General features: G+C 41.8%; 1 protein-coding gene across 1 annotated transcript in view; it reads left to right on the forward strand.

Moving 5' to 3' along the window:
* The first annotated feature begins 6,498 nt into the window (after positions 1-6,498).
* KCNK13 (potassium two pore domain channel subfamily K member 13) overlaps positions 6,499-26,508 on the forward strand; it is a 69,576-nt gene continuing 49,566 nt past the window's right edge. Inside the window, exon 1 of the mRNA XM_069858402.1 lies at positions 6,499-6,814. Within this exon, the coding sequence (XP_069714503.1) occupies positions 6,499-6,814 (316 nt within the window). The remainder of the gene's footprint in view (positions 6,815-26,508) is intronic.

Raw genomic sequence — 26,508 nt, forward strand, 5'->3', positions numbered from 1 at the left:
TATGCATAAAGAGAAGAAAACAAATTAGTCCAACACACTGCAGAATACCTGAGATGAAACTAGATTTGAATCTGGGATCCTTGGTTAAAGTGATATTTAGGCCTGAGGCCCGTGTGCTGCTTTATTTTTAAAAGATTTGAACTTAAAAAAAAATTAAAAAGGGAATAGCATTGTCGATGGAAGTAATTGTTACTCAGCACAACATCTTTTTTACTCAATAAATTGCTGATTAATTTATCTTGCTACTGCTGAGGATGAATCTCTTCTGCTGCCCCTTCAAGTGTTTTCCATTATGACAACAGTGTAAGAATTTATTGTAATGCACATCAATACATGCTTGTTGCAAACAACGTGCAGACATTTCTGCAGTGCTACCGATTAGTTTGTAAAGAATGAAGTAGTGTATTTTTCTGTGCCTAAATGGCTAAAACAATTTGATGAACTCTAGCCAGTTTTAATGGCTAATGCAATTGCATATGTTTTATAAAAGGTCAACTGCCCCCTAACCCTCAGCTGTACAAGATCTCACCCTGGTGTTACAGATAATCCATCAGAGAGGTCACAGCATGGAAGGGAAGCAAACTCTAGAGCTGCCGTACTCCCTGCTGAAGGAGATCCAGAGTGGATGGCCAGAAAGTTGATTTCACAATGGCAATGACTGCAGTGCTGTAGCCATTATGTAATGGGCTAATATCAGTTTACTCCCTCCTAGGACAGGAAGGAAACTTAGTGGTTGTTTGTGATTCTGAAAAGGTTAAATCTTCTGTCAAGAGCAGCTAACATTGTGCAGTTTCTTATTAGAGTCACATAGTAAAGTAGTGATCTAATTCACTTTGTTTGAGACCATGATGCAGTGATTTAGCTGGAGTCTTTTTGCCACATTGGAGATCACAGAAGGTAAAAAGGTGTAAAAGGTACCATACTGCCATGTGTTTTGTTCCGTGCTAGATGCGCAAACATGCAACAATATTAGAGCTGTGTCATTTGGTGGCTTTCCTAAATGCGTCAGTGTGCTTTTTATTCAGCAATTAATGATGTGTTAATTCCGTGTACTTTCTTCTGCTAAGACATTCTGTGGTTTTGATATTCCAGCCTATCTTGCAGTAAACAAATATGAACACAGTAACAGAAATAACTGCACAAAAAATTCCAAGTCAATTAACATTAATAGAGAGATGTAATACCGAGAACTGAATACTGAAATCAGTAAATTAATGTAATATACAGATATTCCCTGTGGCACACTGGTGACCCAATGTGCGTATTTGAAAAAAGCCAGAATGTAGATGTAATGCTAGATGCTACCTAATCCCACAGATATTTCTACTGACATTAATAAACTTGCTGACATTTTGCAGCTCTGGAATTAATCACTGTGACCCAGGATGTCAGAATATTAGCTGAACACTGACAGTAGTCACACCGTTCCCTCTCTCTTACCTCTGAGTTCTTTTAATCTTTTAATCTGAGCAACAGTAAGTGGCATCCTGAAGGGCAAGAGAAAGAAACAGCAAAGAAGTGCTGGAGGCTGAGAGGAACTATGAGAGTTGTGGGAAGTAAGTTCCTACATTAATCTGCAGTCCATATCCTTGCCTTTTTTGTCTTTTTGTAAAATACTAGCTTTTCTGCTTCTCTGTTTATCAAAATTTTATCTCTGCTCAACTAATTCCCAGTTGCTAAATGTTGCTGCAGTGCTTTCAAGGCAATGTGACCCCATTATATTAATCAGAGTAAAAAGTTCATCCTGCAGTTGAAACCGTTCTCCATTGCTTAGAATGGAGGAATGCAAGGGGGCTCCCAAACTCTTACTAACTCTTTTTCAGACTCTATTCTGACTTTACCCAAGTTGAATCACGTGTCTCCATTTCTGACTTAACATGCAAATCACTCCTGCACACAGTTCTAGTTCCAATAAGCACGAACAAGCAAAAAAAAATTGTTCTGAATTGTGGTTGATTTTTATGCAGTTTGGAAAACTAAGCTGTCAACCTGCCTGAGTTTTTCTTACCTGTTGAAAGGCTGGAAGATAAACAGCATGCAAATGCAAAGTGGTCTCCAAAAGTGGAAGCTGTTCTTGAAGAGTCCCTTATAGGAATTTTTAAGCACTGTTTATCTCTGCCTCACTTCCCCAACAGTGAACTATAATTTGCAAATATCTTCAAACAAAAATACCCTTGTAAGGTATTCTGTAAGTGTAAATGAAATATTGGCTTCCCCAAGAAGACTGGACTGTGATTATCAGTGACACTTCAGTAACCGACGTGAAAGAGCTGGAAAAAGTTCTCACATTTCTTTTTTGAAAATCTCTTTTATACAGCCAGGTTCAGTCACTTTCACAGCTAAGCATCTTCTACTTTGTGAGGAATGAGTACACTAGATAGAGGCAGGTAGCAACGTTCTGGCTGAACACGAGCCAGCAGTGTGCACAGGTGGCAGAGGTGGCCAATGACATCCTGGCTTGTATAAGAAATGGTGTGGCCAGCACAACTAGGGAAGCGATCATTCCTACGTACTCAGCACTGGTGCGGCTGCACCTCAAACACTGTGTTCAGTTTTGGGGCCCTCACTACAAGAAAGGCATTGAGGATTTGGAAGAGCTCCAGAGAAGGGCAACGAAGCTGGTGAGAAATGGTCTGGAGCACAAGTTTTATGAGGAGCAGATAAGGGAACTGGGGTTGTTCGGTCTGGAGAAAAGGAGGCTGAAGGGAGACCTTAACTGCTCTTTACAGCTACCTGAAAGGAGGTTGTAGTGACAGAGGTGTTGGTCTTTTTTCCCCAAGTAACAAGCAATAGGATGAGAGGGAATGGCCTCAAGTTGCTCCAGGGGAGGTTTAGATTGGATATTAGGAAATTCTATTTCACTGAAAGGGTTGTCAGGCATTGGAACTGGCTGCCCAGAAAAGTGGTTGAGTCACCATTCCTGGAGGTATTTAAAAGAATAAAAAAAGCAATGTATTTTAGTTAAGTGTACCAGCTTATCACTTCCAAAGAAGTTGGTTTATTAAAAAATATTGACACCGTCAATGAGAGAGTGTAACTAAATCACTGTGCGAGTCTTCCAGGGATTTTGCTGATGAATTAATAATAGCTCTCTTCTGACCAAACATATGGTTGTAATCATTACGAGGGTACTCAGTGACTGTAGATTTCTTAATTACAGGGTTATCACTTAACACTATGAACAGAACTAGTAAATGCATTGATTTTTTTTCTATTATTTACAATTGTGCTATGCCTCACTGCCATCAATCACTGTCACTAAATGCCTGCACACATACAGACACCAGGAAGCTGTGTGCTGGTGGTGCTGAGGAGTGGAGCAAACAGAGCACGTTTCCTGATCATGATGCCACAAGTGACTGTACTGAGGTTAATGGCAAAGCATTCGGTGTTGGGGATCACAAGATGTTAGCTACAAATTTGGGTTAATTTAAATGTCAGCAACATGTTTAATCAACTTTTTTTTTTACCTGAAACTAAACAATAACATTTTTTTTCCTTCTGCCAGTGAACACATTGCATTTCTTTATTCAGCCCTGCTTAAATGCTCTGAATGGGTGACTCCATCCCTACACTGTTCCTGCTCTCCAAACACGGAAATTTTTCCCGCTATCTACCCAAGCACAATGGGAATAATGACCTTCGTTTTACAAGAAAGTAATCTTTAGAATAAGTACTTTAATTAAAACAGGGGAAGTAAAGGAAGAAAATGAGCTTGAAACAATAAAAGGTGCCACACCTGTGTTATTTGTCAGCCACCTTCTCATTTTCTACTTCAGGATTCCAGTCAATATCAGCTCACACATGCTCTTTCCCTTCACAAGGAGCATGTCCTCAAAAAGCTGCTTTCTTAAGAGACTATATCACTGCACACTCTATATTGTTTTAGTTTGGTGCAGATCAGATTTGACAAATTGGGGGAACTTGCAATTTTTGATGCCCAGTGACAGCAGTATACCTACTTCATTGTCTTTCAAAACCATGCCACGTGTTCTTAGCTTCATTGCTGTAATGATCCCTCTGTGCCCAAGACAAACACAAAAATAACTATTCCTCACTAACAAAAATCATGTGTAAATAATAGGAGGAACTCTATATTTTTGGATTACTTTCCTTGGATGACTCTTTGGAAAATGTTCTTCACCTTCCTTCAGGCAATCACAGCGGTGTCACGGTTGCAAGCAGTTAAAGGTTCCTGTGCCCACTGTGCCAATCCGAGTCACCCAAGAACAACTTCAGTGGAAGGAGACTTCAGTGCATGGCAAGGGTGCTCTGTTAGTTTTGCTGCCTCTGCTAGCTGGAAAAGAACTGATTCAGATCCTTGTTCTTTCTGTCTGGCAAAGACTGGAAAAGCGGGGAAGTAGAGGTGATTATTTTTTTTCCTGTAATAGAAATTATCAATTTTTTTTAAGATATATCAGTGTTTTTCTATGGAAACATGCAGTTACCTTTAGCACCTGACACAAAGTATGGTTAGCTTGACTGGCATCTTGTCGTCTTCTTTTTTTTGGCTGTTCAATGTCTTCCAGCACCACTGCTAATTTTAGTTGCCATATGGCAATCTATGCTGAAGTCTAATGAAAAGGGAATAAAATCCTGAATATCACCTATGAATAACAACAAACAGGAAAAAAAATAAAAATGAGGAAGCATGAGTCCCATTCACCCTCAGCTGCTGGTTTACTGTGCAATGCAGGAAAAGGATTTGGCTTCTTTCTGGGCCATGCAGTCAGAGGATACCTGCACAGAACTGCGCACGGTCCTCCCAGGGCTCAGACCAATACCCAAGGTTCAAACACTGTGAGACCGCCAATGGTTCTTACTTCCCGTACAAGGACAGACTGAAAGAGTTGAGCTTGTTCAGCCTGGTGAAGAGAAGGCTCCGAGGAGACCTTATAGCGACCTGCCAGTACCTGAAGGGGATACGAGAAAGCTGGGGAGGGACTGATCACAAAGGCTTGTAGTGATAGGACTAGGGGCAATGGGTATAAACTGGAGAGGAGCAGATTTAGACTAGACATAAGGAGGAATTTCTTCACGATGAGGGTGGTGAGGCACTGGCACAGGTTGCCCAGGGAAGCTGTGGCTGCCCCATCCCTGGAGGTGTTCAGCGCCAGGTTGGATGGGTCCTTGGGCAGCCTGGGCTGGTGGGAGGTGTCCCTGCCCATGGCAGGGAGGTGGAACTGGATGATCTTTAAGGTCCCTTCCAACCCAAACTATTGTATGATTCTACACAAAGTATAGGATTATCTGCGATTAAGGGACATCTGTAATTACTAAGATCTTACCCTTAGTTCCCATTGCATTTTAACTGCAACATAATTGATAGAGAGTAGCGGGGAAAAAGGTAAGTGTTGAAGTAATACCTCATTAACTTGCTTTCTAAAATAAAATATACATATATTGTCTTTCACCGGAGGAAAAAAAAGTGTGTTTATACACTAGCATGTTTATACACTAGTATGTTTAATAGAGTTGAATTCTAGCCCTGATAATTTTAAAGTATAAATCAGCTCTGCAATAATTGCCTGACATTGCAAAGTTTAGATTTTTCTTTTTATAGAGATGATTTTTCCAGAAGGCTTGGATTGAGATCTTTTTGACCCGTAAAACGACGCATTTTCAAACCCATCTGCAGCTGGAGACTGCACCTGTCCCCCCACTCCCCTCGGCTGCCCCACATTGGAGGATGGAACTGCAAGGACCTGCTGAGCTGCGGTCAGACCCATAGAGGATCATAGAATCAATCACCAGGTTGGAAGAGACCTCTTGGATCATCGAGTCCAACCATTCCTATCAAACACTAAACCATGCCCCTCAGCACCTTGTCTACCTGTCTTTCTAAACACCTCCAGGGAAGGTGACCCAACCACCTCCCTGGGCAGCCCATTCCAGTGCCCAATGACCCTTTCTGTGAAAAACTTTTTCCCGATGTCAAGTCTGAATCTCCCCTGGCGGAGCTTGAGGCCATTCCCTCTTGTCCTGTCCCCTGTCACTTGGGAGAAGAGGCCAGCTCCCTCCTCTCTACAACCTCCTTTCAGGTAGTTGTAGAGAGCAATGAGGTCTCCCCTCAGCCTCCTCTTCTCCAGGCTAAACAACCCCAGCTCTCTCAGCCGCTATTCGTAAGACTTGTTCTCCAGCCCCTTCACCAGCTTTGTTGCTCTTCTCTGGACTCGCTCCAGAGCCTCAACATCCTTCTTGTGGCGAGGGGCCCAGAACTGAACACGGGATTCGAGGAGCGGTCTCACCAGTGCCGAGTACAGGGGCGGAATCACCTCCCCGGCCCCTCTGCCGACGCCGCCTCCGACCGAGCCCGAGGCGCGGGCTCCGCCGGTGCCGGTGCGGGTTCCCCGCCCCTCGGGGCGCGCTGCGGGGCGGTGGCGGGAGGCGGCGGGAGGCGCCGCTCGGCCGGGGCGGGCTCTGGGGCCGCGGGGCTCCCCCCGGCGGGCGGCTCGGGAGGGGAAGGCGGCGGGATGCCCGCGGCGGGCGGCGGGCGGGATGGCGTGCGGGCGCTGCCCCGGGGCGGACACGGCGCGGTTCGCGCTGCTGGCGCTGCTGATCGCGCTCTACATGCTGTGCGGCGCCGCCGTCTTCTCGGCCCTCGAGCTGCCGGCCGAGCGCGCGGCCAAGGAGCGCTGGCAGCGCCGCCTCGACGAGTTCTGCCGCCGCCACAACCTCAGCCGCGCCGCGCTGCGACGCTTCCTCCGCGAGTACGAGGAGGCCAGCCTGGCCGGCGTCCGCGCCGACGACCTGCGGCCCCGCTGGGATTTCACCGGCGCCTTCTACTTCGTGGGCACCGTCGTTTCCACCATCGGTGAGCGCCGGGGCGGGCGGCGGCGGCCCCTTCCCCTCCCGGCCCCGAGGCGCGGGGACCCGCACGGGCTCCCGCCCGTCCCGGCAGGGCTCCTCGCGGCCCCGGCGGCGGGCGGGTGCGAGCGGGGAGCTCGGGAAGCGCCGCGCCGGTCCCGCAGCCGCCCGGGAATCGCGGCGTCCAGCCGCCCGGCCCCTCGCTCCTCGGCCCCTCCGGGGCGGAATCGACGAGTCGCTGGGCACCGCCTGCGAGTGAACTCGGCTTCGCTCAGGTTTATTCCGCCTTCGGGGAAGGCGGCGCGGAATAGGAATCCCGAGGGGACCGACGGGCGCGGAGAGGGACCGGCCGGGAGCCCGGGGAGCCGCACGAAGGCTCCGTCGCAGCCGGCTGGGCGCCCCGGAGCAGCGGGCTCGGTTAGGGAAACCCGGGCAGCCTCGGGTCCGCTCGCCGCCCGGCCCAGGGACCGTGGCACCCGCACAGCGCTCTGCTCCACGAGTAGAGAGCGCGGAGAAACGCGATTTGAGTAACAACAGCTCCTCGGGGAATCTCCAGTAACGCTTATTCCCCGAGGAGGAGCTTTAAGATGCGATGCCCCGTGCGGGACGTGTGAGAGCTTGTGCTGTCCTGCAGTTTGCAGGCTGCCTGATGCTTTTCCCTCTCCCCGGTACAGGGTTCCGTAGGTCGGGAGGTGGTTTTGTTGGGAAAGGTGTCATCAGGCTGGTTTTATATTTCCTGCGTGCATCAAGAGTTGGGTGTTCTGCATCCTAAGACCCGAGGGCTGTGCTTAAATGTTCTGCTCAACCGGTAATTTAAACAACTTATAACATTGTTAAGTCCACTTCTGCAGACTGCTGTAGTTTGTTTGCCGTTGTAGCATCTCTGTTAAGGTGTGCTTCTTGTAGGATCAAAATACAGCGTCAATGCTAAACTTTGCCCTAGCCATAAAATCACAGTAAAGAGCTGGGACCATAAATCCACCTGGTCCACCTCTGTTCCTAGAGGAGGTCAATAATATGCAACTATTTTTCCTGATTGTCTAAGATTCCATTTCAGACCTGCGCTGTTGGCGAACCCACAGTTACCACAAGGCATTGTGTGTTATTATCCTCACCAGAAAAAAAGATTTTCATGATGCCTTCCTTGCTGCAGTTCAGTGACTCATATTATTTTTGGCTTATCATCCTTCATACCCAGAGAATGGCCTCAAAGACCATTGTCATCTGCCCCTTCAGTCTTCTCTCGATTCAGAAAGCCACAGTGTTGTTAACTCCCCTTCGCAGTGATACAGTTAATTCTCTCATGTATTAATTGATGCCAGTAGTCTGTAGCGTTAGCATTTATCTTGTATAAGCGAGATTGTTAAGAGGAGGGGTGGTTTTATTTCCTGCAGGTACTTGCAAACACAAGCATCCACTTACCCGCTCACACTTCCTGTTAATTTCTTGGCTTGCTGGTTTCCGTTGACCACAATTCAGAGCTCCATCAATGCTTCTGCGGAAAATGTCTGTGACAACTCTTTTTCCTGCAGATTAGCTGTGGTCTGTAGACTTTGGTGATTTGCATCGTGTCCCTTCTTTTGACCTGGCTTGCTCTTTCTTGGTCTTTCCAATGTTGTCACTTTCTCACTGTGGGCAGTTATCGGTTGCATCATTCTTTCTTAATCCCGTCAGTGGCATTGTGCTGTCTCAATCTTATCAATGGTGTCCCTCTTTCTTAATCTTTTCAGTAGCATTGCTGTTTTGTGAGACTGTGCATTTCAGCTCTTCATCTTAGCTTGTGCTACAGGCTGGGCTCTCCAGACATTCACAAGACTCAAGTGCTTCGGCCAGATCCCCTCACGTGTGCTGTGCAGGAGTGTTGTCCTGCGCGCTCTGCAACCACATGCTCGTTTTTATCTACTGTATTGGGGTCCTACCAATAGATTTTGCTTTACACATCTCAAATCAATACTTCTGCTCCCTTCTCAGACCTTTTAAAATGGTCCACGTCTTCTTTCCTACCCCAGTATGGTGCCCCAAAATTGATGTATTATTCCAGCTGTGACTTTGCTAGTGCTGAGGAAAGTGGAAGGTGTGTTTTTCAGTCTATGCTTCTGGTGGCTAAAAACGTTTCTGCAGGTAAATAAAATTTGGTGCCTTCACTTAAAAGCACTTTTTCAGAAATAGGTACTTTTGTGACAGATTCCTAGTATCATTTTACTTTCCACTCTCAGTGCTGTACACTGGTCTAGAAGCTTTTGGGTTAGCATGTAAATTGTTGCAAAAGCAGTTATCTCTTACTTATTTTGTAAACTTTATGGGTTTTTTCTCTTTTGCATGGTAGAAATTATTTTGCCACTCTACCGGAGTAAATTTATTTTTTCTGCGGTAAATAAGGTGAAGTGAACCACTTTGATGTACTGGTAAAACATGACTCAAACATTACCTTGTAGCATCACCTCCTGTGCTTTAGCTAGTGAGAAATACTGTCGCTTATTTTTGACTTTGAGAGGAAGGAAGAGAGTTTTGCCATATCCGAGGGAATAATACTGTCTTTTTCATTAAGGTTCATATGCAATATTTGTCACCCAGATGTCAGAGCATGGTATGAGTGCCTCGAGTCAAGAGGTCGAAACTATATATAACTGGCCTATTTTCATTTGTCAAGAAAACACAAAGCTAAACAGAGCTGAACTAATAAAAAATAAATAACATGTCTTTTTTTCAGTTTAGCAATTCAGAGTCTGTTGTGTAAAAGTGTTTATTCCTGTCAGTGCTCAGCCTGTAACTCCTACTTTTGATGTGTCTTTTACTAGGCACTAAGGTTACCTATAAATAAATGGAAATGTTAGAAATGTAAGAAGGTAGCCACCAACACCTGCCCAACTGGGAGACTACCTAGACTAGCCAGAAGGTGAACCCAGGGAAGAAGATGGGGTTGAAAGCAGGTGCCTAACTAACCTGCAGGAAGGAGCCTACATGTGTGTAGCGAGCTCCTCCATAAGTCCACTTTAGTTTCTGATCAGCCCGTTGTCACAGAAAATAATGTCTCTTTTGCCTGTAAATTGGATGGCAGTAGTACTGTCTCGGGATGTGAGAGATCAAAGCAAGGACTTGAAGCAACATCCCTGTGTCTCAGCGGAGTGCCCTGACCACCAGTCTAGGGAATAATTTTAAGCCAGGACTCTCAGTGTTTTCCACTGAAACTCTTCTGCTTTCCATAGACTGATAAAATATTCTGCAGACCAGAAAGTAAAATGAGATCTAAATCCCAATTTGCACTTCAGTGAATGATTATGTCATTCATACAGAAGATACAGAGTTTGGCAGGTTGTGAGTGCTAAGCAGCATTCTGATATCTAAGGACCTCTGTGGTTAGTAGTGCCTCCAGGAGCTCAGGAGCAGCTGCCCAGGTGGTTGAAGATCTATGGATTGGATCACTGCTTACCTTTTGTGACAGACACCTGGGCACCCTCAGTTCTACTGGAAATAGGTGGGCACTACTAGCTTCAAGGAATACAGAGGGTTAGCACACTGGGGCATTTGCAGCATCTAGAGTCTCCACTGCTCTTTGAAACCGTTGGATAAAAAAAGTTATTGTCTTCAGTTGCATCAAATTAAGAATTATCTATGAGTACATCAATATACCCTTATTTCTCATTCAGCTGTTTTTCTTTGAATAACTTAACAAAACTGAAAGAACTTCTGTTCCCTTTTTCTTTTTTTAAAAAACACGCACACCCCAGCCCATGTTATGGCCTAGATTAAAAGCTGTTTAGCTGTAAAAGGAATAAAAGGTGTTTTGTCATAAAGGCATAGCCTAAAGGAAGCAACTCCTCAGACTGACCTATGATGTGGCTGCCCTTTTCATAGGCTGGTGGAGGTTCAAGGGGGATCTCTGGAGATTGTCTGCACTCCAAGCAGGGTTAGCTACAGCCACCTGCTCAGGGCTGCATCTTGTTGGGGTTTGGGTGTCTCCATGGACGGAGACTTCATAAGCCCTCAGGGAAATCTGTGCCAGTGTTTGACTACACTGTCAGTAAAAAAAGGGTTTTTCCCTCCTATTCAAACAGAAAGCCTTGTATTTCGGTTTGTGCCTATTGCCTCTCATCTTTTCTGTATGAAATGTTTGTAAGTTGTGAGGCAAAGGAAGAAATTCTATCATCTTCACAAAACGAGGCACATTTTCTGGAGAAATTGTCAAGATTTGCATCCTTCCTCTCCGCAAGAAACTGTAGCATGCTGGGCTGGAGGTGTAATGTCTTGTTGCAAGGTGAGAAAAGAGATTCATCCACTTATGCATTATTGAGGACCCAAGAGGTAAAATTTCCTGGAGCAAAGGGTGAGATTTTTGCAGTAGGGACAGCTGCAATGTCTACACTATAGCAATCTGTCACGGAGCAAAGGAGGGAGTGCTGATCAATGTCAGAGGAAGTGCTGGATTCCTCATTTTCACCTGTGTGAATGCAGCACCTCCCACTGAGTGGAGTTACAGCTGTGCAAAAATAAAAGTGGGGGGAAAATAGTGCTCAGCAGCCCACCACGGTCATTAAAACCAGAGAGCTGGGCTGCTGCTTGTAGCCTTCATATCACCATGTCTTTACCAAATGTAGTGATAGAAGGGTGGCAACTGCACCGAATGCTCCACCCTGGGGCCAAGGGCCAAGCTGATTCCTAGTGTCACAGAGACCAATGGATGTGCCACTACCTAACCAAACCACACCTGAAAAATTTGTACTTGTACGTCACAAGATGTATTGTTCTCCTAGCTAACATTCTTCTTGAAATATTGTTTATGCTGCAAGCAGCCCTAATAATTCAAAATGAACTGCTTCAGCCAGTGAGCCATAACCAAGGCTCTGTAATCTGAAATAAGCTCATAAGAGCTGGTGGTTTGTTTTTCATAGATTAATTCAGGAGCTGGAATTTTCTAATCACAGATTCCAATCTTCTCTTTCCTTTTGGTGTGACTACATTTCAAAAAAGTTGTACATATCCAATAAGGGTGTCCTGCCATTTAGAGGAATGCAATACAACTCAGTGCTTTTATTTGTACTCCTAGCTGTATCCCTCATTCATTAATAAAGCGTGTCATCTCTCTGGTTCACTTTATCCAGCCCAACACTGAGAATAAAACTATTCTTTGACTCAAAGAAGCTAAACTCATTTTTATGCCCAGAAAGTGTATTGTCGTACTTGTCCTTGAATGTCAGCTGCCTCATCGTGAACTTCAGAAGGCACCATCAGACTGTGAATCCTGTCCTGAGTACTACTCCTTATAAATTTTCTTTTAAACACATCCTTCTTTTCCTTGAAAACAGTGGCATAGAGCTGTTAAGTAAAAACATATTGATTAAAGTTCTGCCAAAAGTAGGGGAGTTTGGGTTTCAGTTCCCTTTTTTGACCATAGCTCTCACATTCTGGCTGTTCTTGATGAAGGGCATGTTTAGTGGAGTGTGATGTGTATATAATTTTAATTTTTATGGATCTTTTACTGGTTTAAGATGTTTTTCACCAAGGCAGCTCTCAGTGATGGAGAGATTCCAATGAAGAACTTCTTGTTCAGCATGGAGGTTGTTTCAGATATCCTTTGGAGGTACCTACCTTCTCGCAGGTTTGATGTACAGAACCAGAGCAACTAGATTACATTCCTGGAGTCCCTAAGCCCCTGAGTCCTTTCCTGGGTATAAACTACTTTTGGTCATCTTGCTGTCAGCAGAAGTGCAAGGATTGCACCAGGCTGTTCAGATTCTCTTTCAGACAAACAATTAGAAATAAAACATATAGTTCCAAAAAGCTCTGTTGATGGTAACCTGGTGATGATTTCCCTGCTTTCTTCTATTGTACAGCAGCTAGAAATATAGAAATACCCCAAATGTCAATGCAGGTCAAGACTGCTGGAGTTAGTGTGACACCCTCTGTCTTTCCCTTTGAATCTACCATGTCCTGTAGTGTCTAACTTGACAAGCATATTCCACTTGTAGCTTGAAAAGGTGCAATACAGGTTACTGAATATCATGTCTGCTGTCCTTTTCCTTTTGGCATACTTCAAAAATTATAATTAGTTTCCACGATGACAAAATATTCAAAGATTGCATAGTTTCAGTGCAGAAAACTAGGAATTCTGGTGAGCAGAAATAGGGTACAAAACCAGCTTCAGAAAAACATCATTGCAGTAATTAATGATCAGCAACTGTATGGCAATAATTTAAAAGTGAAAAGTGCATCTGGCTGAGTAAGTAACATTGAGCAAGGAGGTGAAATTTAGAAGGGAACAGTTTGCTTTGAAATATTTCACAGATGCACAAGGAACAAAATGGAAAACAAATGCTACACTGATTGCTTTGGAAGCTGCTTTTTCAGATGATGTTGAAACAATCCTGCTGGCCTTCGTTGTGTAAATACAACAGAACAGGGTTTGTTTTTTGGTTTTTTTTTCCCAAATAATGTAGCATTTACATTAAGAGGACTGCAAAGAGGTTTTTAATTAAAAATAAAAAATATCTCACTCAATAGAGGTCTTAGGAGTGGAGCTAGAAAAGAAGTAGGAACACAAGGCTTGGTCTGTGCTAACAGGAGGAAAAAACAGCCAGAAACAATGAGCTTAGAAGCAGTGAAGAACAAGAAGGGTTATTTGACAGAATGGAGAAAAAAAAAAAAGAGAAATTTGATAAAAGTTTTGTCTAGTGCACATAAAAAAAGTCATTGATTGATTACAGGTCATCTTTAAAAATCCTTTGTAATACTCCTGCACTGATAGCCCTAAAAGCCTGAAAGATGTGTGTGCTCTGAGAATGAGACTGATTCCCTTCCTTCGGGCTTGAGAGGGTGCTTCAGGAAAGACATCTCTAGAGCAAAATGCTCTTCACCTTATGCTCCCATCCTTCATTTCTCTCTCCACTTCTGCCCTCCACCTCCCCTTTGGCTCTGTGTTTTGCTTAGGCTGATGCTTTTGGGAAGGTGCAGGTAAACTGAGGCCATTTACATGCATTACAGGGATAGCAAGTAGTTGTCAACTCGCTTAACTTGTAATCGATACCATCCTAGGACTGCATCTGTTACTAAACTAGAACATTTCCCACCTTTGAAAGACTTAATTTCTCAAGCAAATGGTTCACTGTAACTTTTACTGAAAGCTTTCTGTAATATATAGCAGATCTGTATAAAGTAAAGATGTAGGAAAAAAAATGGAAATAAAAAAAGAGAATGGCAGTTACAGTGACAGGTTGTCTGCCAATCTCTGCTGTATGCTGAACAAAGTAGAAGTCTTCAAAAAAGCAAACCAGGTAATAGAAAGGAGTTATGAAATTAAATCAACCTGGAAGTCCTTGTACGAGTGAGATCTAAAAAAGGTGTAGATGTTACAGCCTAGCATGTTCTCTCTTAGACTCTGGTTTAAAATAAGGTTAAACCGCATGGTTGTAACCTACAGGGTTAGGGGGAAGACCAGGTCAGTTCTCCTCTGTGCATTTTCTTACTTCTTTAAGTGCCAGAGCCTTCAAGTGATCTTCAAGTCATCCAGTTTTACAGAAGATACCTAAAATAGGTCAGATGAATTAATACATCCTGTTCCTCTTCCCTGAATGGAAAAAAAACAGCCAAGGTGCCAAGTGCAAAGGTAGATATTTATACAATTGGTGTTGAAATTTAGGTGAAATAAATCTAAAAATGGGCATCCAGGCAGTAGCAGAACCAAATCAACACACCACTGTTGGCAGTGCTGACTATGACTTCGCTGCCACAGGTTCCCTCTCTCTTAAACAAGATTAGTAAATAGTTAAAGGCACTCTGAAGTCTGCAGAAGAAAGAAATAATTTTATCAGTTATAGCCTCTCATGAAGATTGGGATTAGGTTTTTTTTTGTGAGAAGCTGGCAAGATTCTCCTGGGCATGACGTGATCATAATAGAGGATTTATCTGTTCAGTGATTTGTGCGCTGGGGGATGAGCACAAGTTCTCTAGCAAGTTTTTGGAATGTAGAAGCAACTTAAGAGGAAACCGTTCTGGATTTGACTCAGCGTAGTTTCAGTGGAAGCGCAGAAGGCAACTTCTGTGACCAGGGAGTGGCAGAGATCGTTACTTTTCAGAGGGGAAGGAGGAAGAACAGAAAACCGGGGAATTCCAAGAGCAAAACTTTTAATAAACTCAGAGATCCACAGTCTGCAATATCGGGGGAAGCAAAACTAAAGGAAAAATGAGTTAAGGCAGGCTAGCAGTTTCTCAGACAGAAGGTAGGAAAGATGCTGACTCAAGTGATCCAAATGTAGAAGGAAGACAGAAACTGCAGTAAAAGACCAGTCTGGATGAGGCTTTGAGCAGCCTGTTCTAGTGGAAGGTGTCTCTGCTCATGGCAGGGGCGGTTGGAACTGGATATCTTTAAGGTCCCCTCCTGCCCAAACTATTCTGTGATTCTGTTTCTAAAATTTAAGTTGGTAATTAATTTCAGTTACAAGAAGGAAGCATATGGAAAATTAATAGAAAATGAGATCAGTGAAGAATAATAATAAAAGGAATAATATGGAAATACAGAAACAGAATAAAAAGTCCAGCCTCTCAAAACATGATGCTGTTAGCAAGAGGGTATCAAGGATGATGTGAACTCATTCATCAAAACACTATTGATGAGAAAGATTAAGAAAAATATTGAACTGCTGTATAGGAAAGAGGAAGAGCTCTCAACAAATTACTCCAAGAGGGATGAAATATTTAATGCCTTTTTCTGTCTCCTGAAAAGGTCAACTCTGAACTGATGGGTGTTACAATTAACATTTGTGATACAGGGGAAAGTAAAAGAACAGGTTAGAATTCCTAAATCTGTCAGATCTTATTATGTAAGCTGAGTCCACTTCATTCTAGAATATTCTAAATAATTGCTAAAAACATAAGGAGCCCTTTGGCAACTCACAGAAGGGGCTGAACTTCCAGGCAACGTATAATGGCATCCATTCTGCCAGTCTTTAACAGCAAGATGCTGATAGGAAGGAATTTAAAAAGAAAATTATAGCCCAAAGAATCTAACCTCAATTTGCTGAAAATGTCTCAAATGGATAATAAGATCAACTATTTGTAAACATCAAAATGGAAACAGTGAGTCAAGTAATGGTCAACATGAAATTACCCAAGGTAGATCTTGTCAAATTTAGTCTGTTTTGTTGTATAACAAGGCAGCTAGCCCTGTATATAAGAAATAAGCAACTGATACCAAGTATCTTGACTTTAGCATGATTTTTGACATTGCCTCATATTTGATAAGCAACCATGGTTGTGATGAACTTGCAATGGGACCTGCTGGGAATTGTATTCACCAAACAGTTTGCACTGGATCATTGTCAGAAATGAAAGGTGTATCAAATGGGGTTCTGCAGGGGCCTGACACCTGTTTCTAGTCCAGAACTGTTGCTGTGCCTTTGAGAAAAAAAATTTTTTATATCACATTGAGATATATGGGGAGGATTGCAGCGTAATATTTCCACCATATACTGTACTGGGAAGCACATTTTGGCTGCTTCATTTCTAGAAGCAGGGTCTAGAGGGAGATGATTGGTATGATCAGATGTCTAGAAAACAGAACTTATGCAGAAATCAAAAGAAATCAAGGAACTTCCTGAAATAAGAAAATTAAAGAGGGAGAACATAATGAAAATCCCATACAAGAAGGATTGAGCACTGTTCTCAAAGTGCATGGCAGGTACAACATAGGTTGATGGGCTTAAATTGCAGCAAAGAAGAGCCTGGTTGTACATTAGAAAAAGTCTCCTAACACTTAGCGAGGTGAAGCAGTTCTACAGTCTCCCTAGGAATGCTGTGCAGACTCTATCACAAGGATGCTTAACCAGACATCCCACAAGAATGATGCTGGAATCTTTTAATACCATCACCTAGCAAGATGACCTTTCTATGCCTCTGCCAGAGCTTTTTTCCCCAGGTTCTATGGTAGTTTGTATTCATTACCGGTGTTATTCTCAGGAAAAAAAAAAAAAAAAAAGCAAGGTGTTTGGCACACTGCATGCAGAATCTTGTTCTTTAGCAAATTTTCACTTGCATTTTTAGAATGTGGATTAAAAAAAATGGGTGACAAATTCACATGGAACTTCATAGATTTATTTTTTTGAAACCTTCAGAAAATTAAAGCAACATTTTAATGTGAGGATGAAGCAGGCATCAACATGTGCAATTGTGTTACCCTGTTTAGTATATATCTCAAATTAAATAAACTTAAATCCAGCCTAAAATGGAACTGATCATGGACTAAGCACTTAATTAAAACTGTGAAATCAGATATAACAATATTTTTAATGCTGCTAGAATGAAAAAAAAACCAAAGCCAAACCTTGAAAGGAAAATGATTGATCAAAAAGCAGCTAAAAGTAAATATCTTGATTTTGAAGAGCTTGGTCCTGTAAGGAGCTAAGTACCTTGCTGGAAGTCTCTGTTCTGGCAGCTGTAATTAATTGTACATCCTTCTACTAGTGTATTATATACTAGTATGACTTGGAGACAAGGAACATAAGGCAAGTACTGTTTTCTATATTCCACAGATGAAGAATTAAGGCAATGAAATTCCATTTAAACCAAGCACTGGATATCTTCCTCTGTGCCCTCAACTGCTCCCTTCATCTCCTGCTGAGAGACTTGGCAAAATAAACCATCGCTCGCTTTGGGGCTCTACCCTTGCATTGTTTTTCTGCAGAAACCAGGGGACGGTGGGAAATAAAAAGGGAGGAAGGGCGGCTGGGCATGCCCAGACTTTGCCTTCATGTACGGGTGGGACATTGCTGAGACCACTGTTGCGGTCCCTCACTTTTCAGACACAGAGGTATAGTAAGTCTTAGATATCTGAAGTTGTCACAAGGCCTAAATGATTTGGATGGCCAAATCTTATATTCAGGAGTGATCTAATACCATTAAACTTTCTAAAAGTCTGTATATACCCAAGCCAAGGCATTTTTTTGCGCAGGACACTGGTGAAAATGCAACATAGTCCTTCAGGTGACATGCAGCAGGGACCTTTGTAGGAGGGCTATGTGACCCAAGGAAACATTGCGAATTCACTAGGCAAACGTGGGAAGGAACATCGCAGGCAGCGCTGAAGTCTCCATCCCCAAGCTATTTACTTTTTAGGTATCTACCAATTTCCAAGCCTGAAGTTTCCTGAGGAGCATGCTGCAGGCTGAGCTGGAGGCTAATTCCGTGTATTGGAGCACACAGCAAATAAGGGTTTTCTGACGAGTGTGGTGACACATGCAGCACTAAGTTTTCTTGTTTTGTGGAGGGAAAGCTACTATTTTAATTGAAAGCAAGAGCCTAATCAGGGCTGAGAACATTACACATTCTATGGGTTAGGATAAGTTGGACGGAGAAAAGAAAAATGCTCATTTAAACCAATTACTTGATGGTTACAGGAGCAGTCTTAATTTGTCCAGGGAGTGAATTTTAAGAATAAAGAGGGTTGGGGTATAGCAAGTAGTGAGATTGTTCTTAAAAAAAAAAAAAGGGGTGGGAGAGTGACTATATAGACTTAAGCTATTAAAAACTAGTCTGTTCGATTATTTTGAATTGGATTAGTCAATGTATAAAAAGAATGGGAAAGTTGTGCTAATTAAATAAGAAATTTTGGGGGGAAGGGTTGCATACTTAAGTCCCAGTAATAGGTGACTGTCTTCAATGAATTTTATAATACTTGCGTCAAGATGTAAAGTACTGAAAATAAAGGCTTTGATTACTATTTACGTTTACTTATATGAATCATTCTGTTTATTCAGTGGTATTATTTCATGTGTTAAAACATTTGTTCAGGTGATTGACACACCAGCAGTTAACGTGTTAATGCTTTTTCATCACAGTAAAAAATACTTCAAACCAGAATGTTTTCAATATTAAACAAGAAAAAATACTTTTATGTATGAATAGTACTCTTTGAAATATTATTATATAATTTAGATTGACAGGAAAATATTTAATGTTATGAGACTGGGATTTTTATATCATTCCTGTGGCTGAAGTATTTAATCGATTTCACACTGCCATTCCTAAAGGAACAATATAGCTTGTGGAACTGTTTCAGTCTCTTGACTTGTGAAAATTCAGTATATCAAAAGGTACTGTTAACTGCAAATGTAGCCCAGGCTTTTTGCAACCTCAGCCAATTTCAAGCTTGAGGTTTTTTTGTTCTTTCAATAAGAATATTAATAAGACCCTAAATGTGATTTTATTCACACAGAAGAAATGATGACTATTTTAAGTGTGACACTTTTAAATAGAAAGCAGTTCTGCTGAAAATCCCATGGTCTTTGGTTATTAAAAGAAACAAGTAAGTGGAAAGTATATATTACTTCGTTGTAAAACTGTAGTGTTGTAAAAAAGGCAAATCAAGTAACAAAACATTGAATTTAAATGTACTAAAGATGCAGACTAAAAAAAGTTTTCTATTTTAAGCCTGTTTTTGCATCCATTTTGTACTTTACTGCAACACTTCCTTGCAGTAATTAGTCAGAACTTCACAGGAACAGCTGTCCAGCTTTCTTGCTAAAACAGACCGTTCCTTGTGTACATCTGTACTTGTGATTCTCTTTTTCATGCCAGCAATGTGGATGTGTCCTGTACAGAGAGCTGAGCTTTGATGATTCTGTCTGGTAGAGGATGATGCTTACCAAACAGGCATGATATCGTATCCGTGTTCTTACACAAATACATAAAGTTGCTTATGTAGTCAAGCTCAAAAATCTTAAAGCTAGTTAGAGCAAGAGCAGCACGTTACATGAATTGCTTTGAAAATGAGGAAATGTTATATTCCAGTTAGAAGCAGAAATTAATTTTCTTCAGTAGTTATTTCTATAAATACATAAATAAGGTAGTGCTATTAGAGTAGAACTTTCTCTTTAAATGCAACTTCTCTTTTATATTGTGGGTTAATTTGGGTTTTTTTTGTTAATTCCTTCCTTTTGTATTGTCTCTACACCACATCTTTTTTCTGTTCCCTGGATGCTGGCACTGTGGTGCTGTTTGTTGTAAGAAAAAATTATATTTTGTAATGACCAGTTTCTCTCTTTTTCTAAGTAGGAGATAATTTTGTTACACAGGCTGCCCCTTTTCCTTTCATCTTTTATGTATAATGCTTTTAAATAGGAATTTTCATCTGCCCGAAGAACTGGAGTCTGCATTGTCCATCTCAGACTGTAGTATTCCCAGTTCATCAAGGAAGCAGGCACAAGCTTGGTTTGTGGCTTACTGAGATCTTAAGACTGTGCTGTGTGCTCTGGGGAGCAGTACTGGCCATTCCTTCCTCCGAAGTGCCTCTTTACCACTAATTCAAACATCATTGGGCTGAGAGACCACTGCCTTCCAGGGTTTTGGTAAACCAAACCCCTTATCTTTAGAACTCCCTGGCACCCTGAGTAAGAGTAAGACATTAACCTTGCCCTTTTTTTTTAATTTGAATGCTCCCAATATGGGTACATAAAAGGATTTTCCCCCACGTTTTCAGCTGGACATTGTATCCTGACTGTTCTCTGATACCTCATGGGTTTTCGTCTACTAGGACACTGCAGCCTTCTTTCATGGCAGGACTGCTCTAGTTCAGTGCCAGAACACCCCTATGTAAACTTGAAAAATATCATGGAGGAAGGAAATGTGTTTCAGAAGCTGTTAGTATTGAAGTATTGCAAAGAAATGAAACATTTACTCTTGAGTGCCCTCATTTACTCTTGAGAGCTATTAGTGACAATTTCAAGGTTCCCCACATTTTTTCCTTCCAATTTCTTTGTCTGGAATCTGAAAGAGCAGAGAAATAGGAGGAAGAATGTAACAGACTTGTCATAACTAGATACTAAATGTTTTGGAATTTATGCAACAAGAGCTAGGTTACTGCTTTGCAAGGTGTCCTTTTATAAGGAGAAATGCTCCTGTTTGTGATGTTTTTCCTCTGTCGCTCCCTCAGAATGAATTATCTCCCGCTTCAAGAGCTGATTCAGGAGTGTATTGGGAAAAGAAATTAACTGGATGAGTTTTTATTGCAGAAACTCTGGAACAGATTTTCTGGTATGTTTAAAGTTGAGCACGTAAATAACAAGGTGGATGAATTAGCCATCAGTTTAAAAGCCATCTTTTGTGGTGTACTTCTATGTGAATTGTAATGTGTTTGGCTACTCAAATCAAGGATAAAATACTGGTTTTTGAAATAGCATTTAGTCTACAAGTCTGTGTTGTATCTTGGAGAGGCTGTTGCACTGAAGGGCAGATAATTTTAAGATTATTTTTTTATCTTACCAGCATTGAAGGTGCTAAATTCAATGTTTTATATAACCTGTCTGCAGAGCCTTCTCCCTCAAAAGAAAACATTGGCATGACTCAAAATACACAGAGAACAGATCTTCTTTGTTTACTAGGTGATTTTACAGTCATGTTTCAGAGCAGACTTGCACTTTAAAAATCTAATTTTGCACCCATTGAATAAAAACCACCAAATATCATCCATTAGTACTAGTTTATGTATTTACTCTCCCTAAAGTTCTTTTTCATTACCTCTGAGGTTATTTTTCCTAAGTACCTCATCAGAAAAGAAGATGTAAATCCTGATTTTAACCTTTAGTCCATGCTCAAAGGCAGAGTGGAAGTCAGCTGGGTATCACTACTCTTTTTAAAGCAGGTACCTGGGCAACGAGCAGGCAGAAATGAGGAAAAAGTCGCCAGTAGAAGGAATTACGGCAGCTGCAGAGAAAAAAAGGCCTCCCTGTAAAGGGCCAGGGGGCAAGCAAGTATTGAAGATGATGATCACAGGCTTAGAGTTACCTGCTGAGCTTCGGCAGCATAACAGGTACTCACTTCCCTTTGCTCACACTAAAGTGATAGAGCTGCCTTTTCATGCCTCTGAATATTATGCAGGGTAAATGGCTTGATCCCTCATTCACAGATATTCCAGGTGTTTTGAAGACATAGATGTGGCTAAAGGACATGTTGAATATAGACATTTGCTTTTCAACAATGAAGCAATGCTCCAAAAGCTTTTGGCTTACATGTTCCCGGACTGCCTGCTTTACTGAGTCCTGAGATAGATTCCATCTCTTACACATGAAAATTATAGCATCACACAGGTGCTTGTTTCTACAACATTTCAATTCTTAATTAAGGACTGGGAGCTTGTGGTTTTGCTGATAACTGGCATATCTGTAGTTTCTGAAGAGGAAAGACCTTTAACATAATGAAAGGATCCATTCATTAATGATGTCTGTCCATCTGTTTCAGACAAGAGGTGCTTGCTTTTCTTCTCACCACTTCAGTGGGAAGCATTTTAATAATTTTGTAGCATTTGTAGAAAACATAGTCATTTGGAGTGGATGTATTTTCTAGTGATTTTTACTTGTGGCAAAGGCTTGAAGTTTGCATAGTGTCTTCCTAATAAAGAGTACAGAAGTTAAAACTTCATCTGTAGGTATGGGACACATCCTATGACCATTCTAAAAATTTCCTAAACAAGGAATTAGTGTGAACCAGGAACCAAATTAGAGTGAAAACTATCTCTCTTTATACATGGCTTTCCTCTGTCTCAGCTTCAGCTTGGCAGTTCTTCTCAGAACCTTCTCCCATGCTGTCCCAGCAGCTGGGAACCTTCTTAAGGGCTTAAAAAATAAAGCAGATTTCTGCACAATCCTTGCTGCAGAGCTCTAGATCACACTGCTATAGCTACCCGATCAGTGTGGCTTACAGCACCTACCTTGGTGGCACAAAATTCTCCTGCTGGATAAGGAGTCACGATGCTCCAAGACAGGCAGGTTGGTATTTAAGCAGTGTACCAAAGTTGACTGAGGAAAGGGCAGAAAAAGTGGGTTAGTTGTCACTGATCCTGCATGCTTTTGGGGCACCATATCTCAGAGTCTCCTCTGCAATCCTAGCTGGAATTCAAAACTGCTCTGATTCCATGGGATCCCTAGGGTGATCCTGCTGCCATTCACACCCACCCACAACCCAGTTGTTCAGAAGAAACTCCCTTGCAGTAGAGCAATCTCTCTGACTATCTGGGGTGTAACTCTTGTCCATACTAGGGTAAATCAAGTGCTGGCCTAGTATAATTGACTTAAAGTAGCATTTCTTCATATATGGGGGGGCAGCTCTTAGAGACATCTGTTGTATCAACAGCACTTTAAATTGTAAACAGATAATTCTTTCCATGACAGAACATGTTGCACAAGAAGGAAGTCATAAGGAGTAGCCCAAATCTAGCATGAAAATGAGCAGCGCGGAAGCATACAAAAATACCAGCTCAGTTTCTGATGTGTTTATTTGCTGCTAGAGCTGTGAGATACAACAGTCTCATATCAGGAATTACCTCCCTGGCAAATTAAAGGGGAGGCATTGGCAAATGTTTGCAATCCTGACAAAATCATGTCAACTCCTGACATAATGAGTAATAATAATGAAAAAAAAAAGTGTGAAACACATCTAAGTATTAGTTTGAGATATCTTAGAGATGACAGAGAATCAGCACCTGAGCAACACAGAGAAAAATCAAACCAAAAATTATGGGTGAGAAGAAGAGCTACTCTGACTCCTGTAAGCACTTTCCAGCACTTGTTTGTAGTGCAGGCCAGCGGTCTGAGGTACAGCCATCTGCAGGGATGAGGCTGCAGTGGGGGTCAGAAGCCAGCTTTTGCCTTGCCAAATTAGAAAGGTTGAGTGACTTAAGCTGTACATTAAATAGCTGTGGAAGAGAGGAATAAATGTAAACCGCTATGAATTTACAGGAAAACAAGTATCCACAGTAGGGGAGACTCATCTGATTGGGCTGAAACATTACAATCACATCATTTCATTCCTTTTCATCTTAAATAGAGTCTTGGTTGCAAATGCAGTCCCCTTTTCTGTCCCTGAGTTGTTTTGTACATTATCCTACCTATTAACCGGAGCCATATCCAAATTATATAACTGGAAAAAAAAGATCCCTTATGCCTTCATTGATGCCTGCAATTTCAGAGACAGAAGATCCTCTCAGCAAAGCAGTATGTAGAAATGTTTATCTAATACTTGCTGCTGTAAGAGTCTCCTGTGACAAGGGATGCAGGATCAGTCATTCTGGCCCACAATATCCAGCCCACTATTCCCTCGCTGTGAGGGAATTATGCCTCCTGTAGCTGAGGAAGGACTTGTTTTCGGCAAAAAAAATTCTTCCGAATTCTTCTATTTTGTTCTGTTCTGCGAGTGTAATTTTCTGTGTCTGCTTAGTGAGCCCTGGCCCTATATTCTGCTGTAATGCCAAAATCATGGAGTGCAGATCACCAGCTATGGAAAGGCAGATGTTAAGGGGGCAATCTCCTTCTGACTCCAGCTGTATTTCAGTTTCTTACCAAGAATAATTTAAGTCCAAACATTTGGTCAATATTTTATCTACCCATTAATGATAAATTAGGCTGCAGGATACTTGTGACTTCATTTCTGCAGTGCTATTGAGTAACTAACAGTGTTAGTGCTCAGTTACAGTGCTAGAGGACACTTTGCAGTGGCAGCATATTCAGAGAAGTTAGGTGAAGCAGGTGAACTGGTGGAGCTAGTTCAAACTCAATATACTTTTGCACAGAGACTCCAACAAAAGTTTCTGCAGATCATATACAAAAAGTTGCCTGCAAGAATGTTACTTCTCACTTTTCAAAGCAACATGGAGCAGCCAGATACGTAGTGTCAGGCATTCTGCATGCTGCCAAGTGCAACAAGGACTCTACTTGCTGAATCTGAAAAGGAGAGTGGCTTTTGGAAAGTTTCTGGCATTGGGACTTTTGGAGATCTCTTCACAGGATAAGAATAGTTTCTCCATATGGCGAAGAGAGTGCGAGGAGCACTGTACATCCAAGAGCTGTCAGTCCAGCTGGGCTGTCATCAACCTCTGGCTCTGTGACAGGTTGTTTTGGGGTTATGAGTTCCTTGTTGCTGGACCCGCAGAGTGGGGCTGTCTCTCAGCCACACACAAGGAACCCGGGGGCTCTTTAGCAGAGCACTAAGGAAGATGGTTTCTTAATCATCAGAATCCTATTTCTATTTTGGGAAAAATATGTCAAAACCAAAATGTTTCTGTGAACTGCTTGGTTTTAATGCTTTGTTCTTTCCCTGTGAAAAAAATGTTTTGTTAGAGAATTCCTAGTAATTTCCACGATGAAGAAACAAAAAAGAAACAAAGTAATTTTCGTTCGTTGTTCCCTTATTGTTTTTCATTTTGAAAAAGATATTCTATTTTTAAAATTAGAAATAAATCAAGCATCTGGCAATATGGGCTTTTCCTCACATCAAATAGCTATTGTGGGACTTGGTAAGATGTCGGTTTGTTCTAGCTGGTGAAGTTCATCTACAGCAGCCAACAGAATTTTACTTGAATCCAGAGAAAACTAATAAACTTTTTTGTTCCATAGAGGATGTCAGAAACCTCTGCATTAACCACAGAGCCCAATTCAAATTCTCCTTGGCAAAAATCCTGACAGTGTTAATGGTCACGAACATAAGAAAGCGAGGTAGGACTTCACCACTATTTCTGAGGCTTATGCCGTTGTGGGGCTCTAACTTGGAGAACAGGTAACTCAAATCAGTGACAAAACATGGATTTGGCCCTGCAGAGGTGTGCAGCTCCCTTTCATGACTTTAATGAGGCTAATAGCTAAACAACAGAACTGTAATGCATTTTAAGGCTTTTGTAGACTTCACTTGGAAAAAGCATCCTGAGAGACATCAGTCACACAGACATTTCAGCTCTTCCTATTTAATTGCCAATTGTTAACATTGAATAACTTTACTGATTAATGCAGTAAGTAAATAAGTAAGCAGTAGTAAGATATAAAGGCCGATGTTAAGGTGACAAGGTAGTGTTAGCATACCAGAAAGGAAAGTTAAGTGGATATGACATACTTTAACAATATGCTTTGTGTTAGATGTAAATATAGTTGCTTGTCATTACTACATTAATTAGGAGGTGGTCTAAATACCTGTAGATAGAAAGAAGCAAAAGCCTCAGTTACATCAAATGCAACTTTTAAGTACTTGGGGCAACAGGCATTTCAAAAGAATGGGCAGACTTTTGAGCAATATGGCTAACAGTTTTCTACCAATGTACCGTCTGTAGCACTTGCACTGTCAGAGGACACCCAAAAAAGTAAACTTATGCAAGATCCCTCAAAACTAAGCAATGTAAAAGAAAAAGATACTCAGCAGAGTAGATTAACCACTGCACAATTAATACTTTAAGACAGTCAGACCCTGAAGCACCATAAACTCGTTAGATATTGTTTTCTAAAATCCTGAATTCGGTTTTGGTCAAATAGAATCAATAGCAGTAGGGGTTTTAATTTCAGAAGTTTATTTCTAAGTGGAGAATGTAGAGTTAGCAACTAGTCCATTCAAAGAAGTGTATCCTCCTCAGAGCCTCTCTGGGTCATAGTTTTTTGTTTCAGGACTGTAAAGCTGTGGGGTCTAATGACAGCAGGAATCCAACTGACACTGCTTTGAATGTTTTAATTCGGATGCTTTTTTGACTTTATATAGAATCACTTTCAACAACCGCTGACTTTTTACCTAATTTTTCTTCCCCTCCTGCCCCTCTTCTTTCTTTATTATCTAGCAGTTCATTTGTTCCTGACTATTACCTTGTTCCTAAAGGCAACACAGGCGTGACTGAAGCTTTCAGGCTCTCTTAGACTGGATCTGGTCTTTTCTGAAGAGTGTTCTTCTAGGACAGAGCTCTGGAAAAGC

Source organism: Phaenicophaeus curvirostris, chromosome 5 (assembly GCF_032191515.1).
Source record: "Phaenicophaeus curvirostris isolate KB17595 chromosome 5, BPBGC_Pcur_1.0, whole genome shotgun sequence".
Taxonomy (NCBI): domain Eukaryota; kingdom Metazoa; phylum Chordata; class Aves; order Cuculiformes; family Cuculidae; genus Phaenicophaeus; species Phaenicophaeus curvirostris.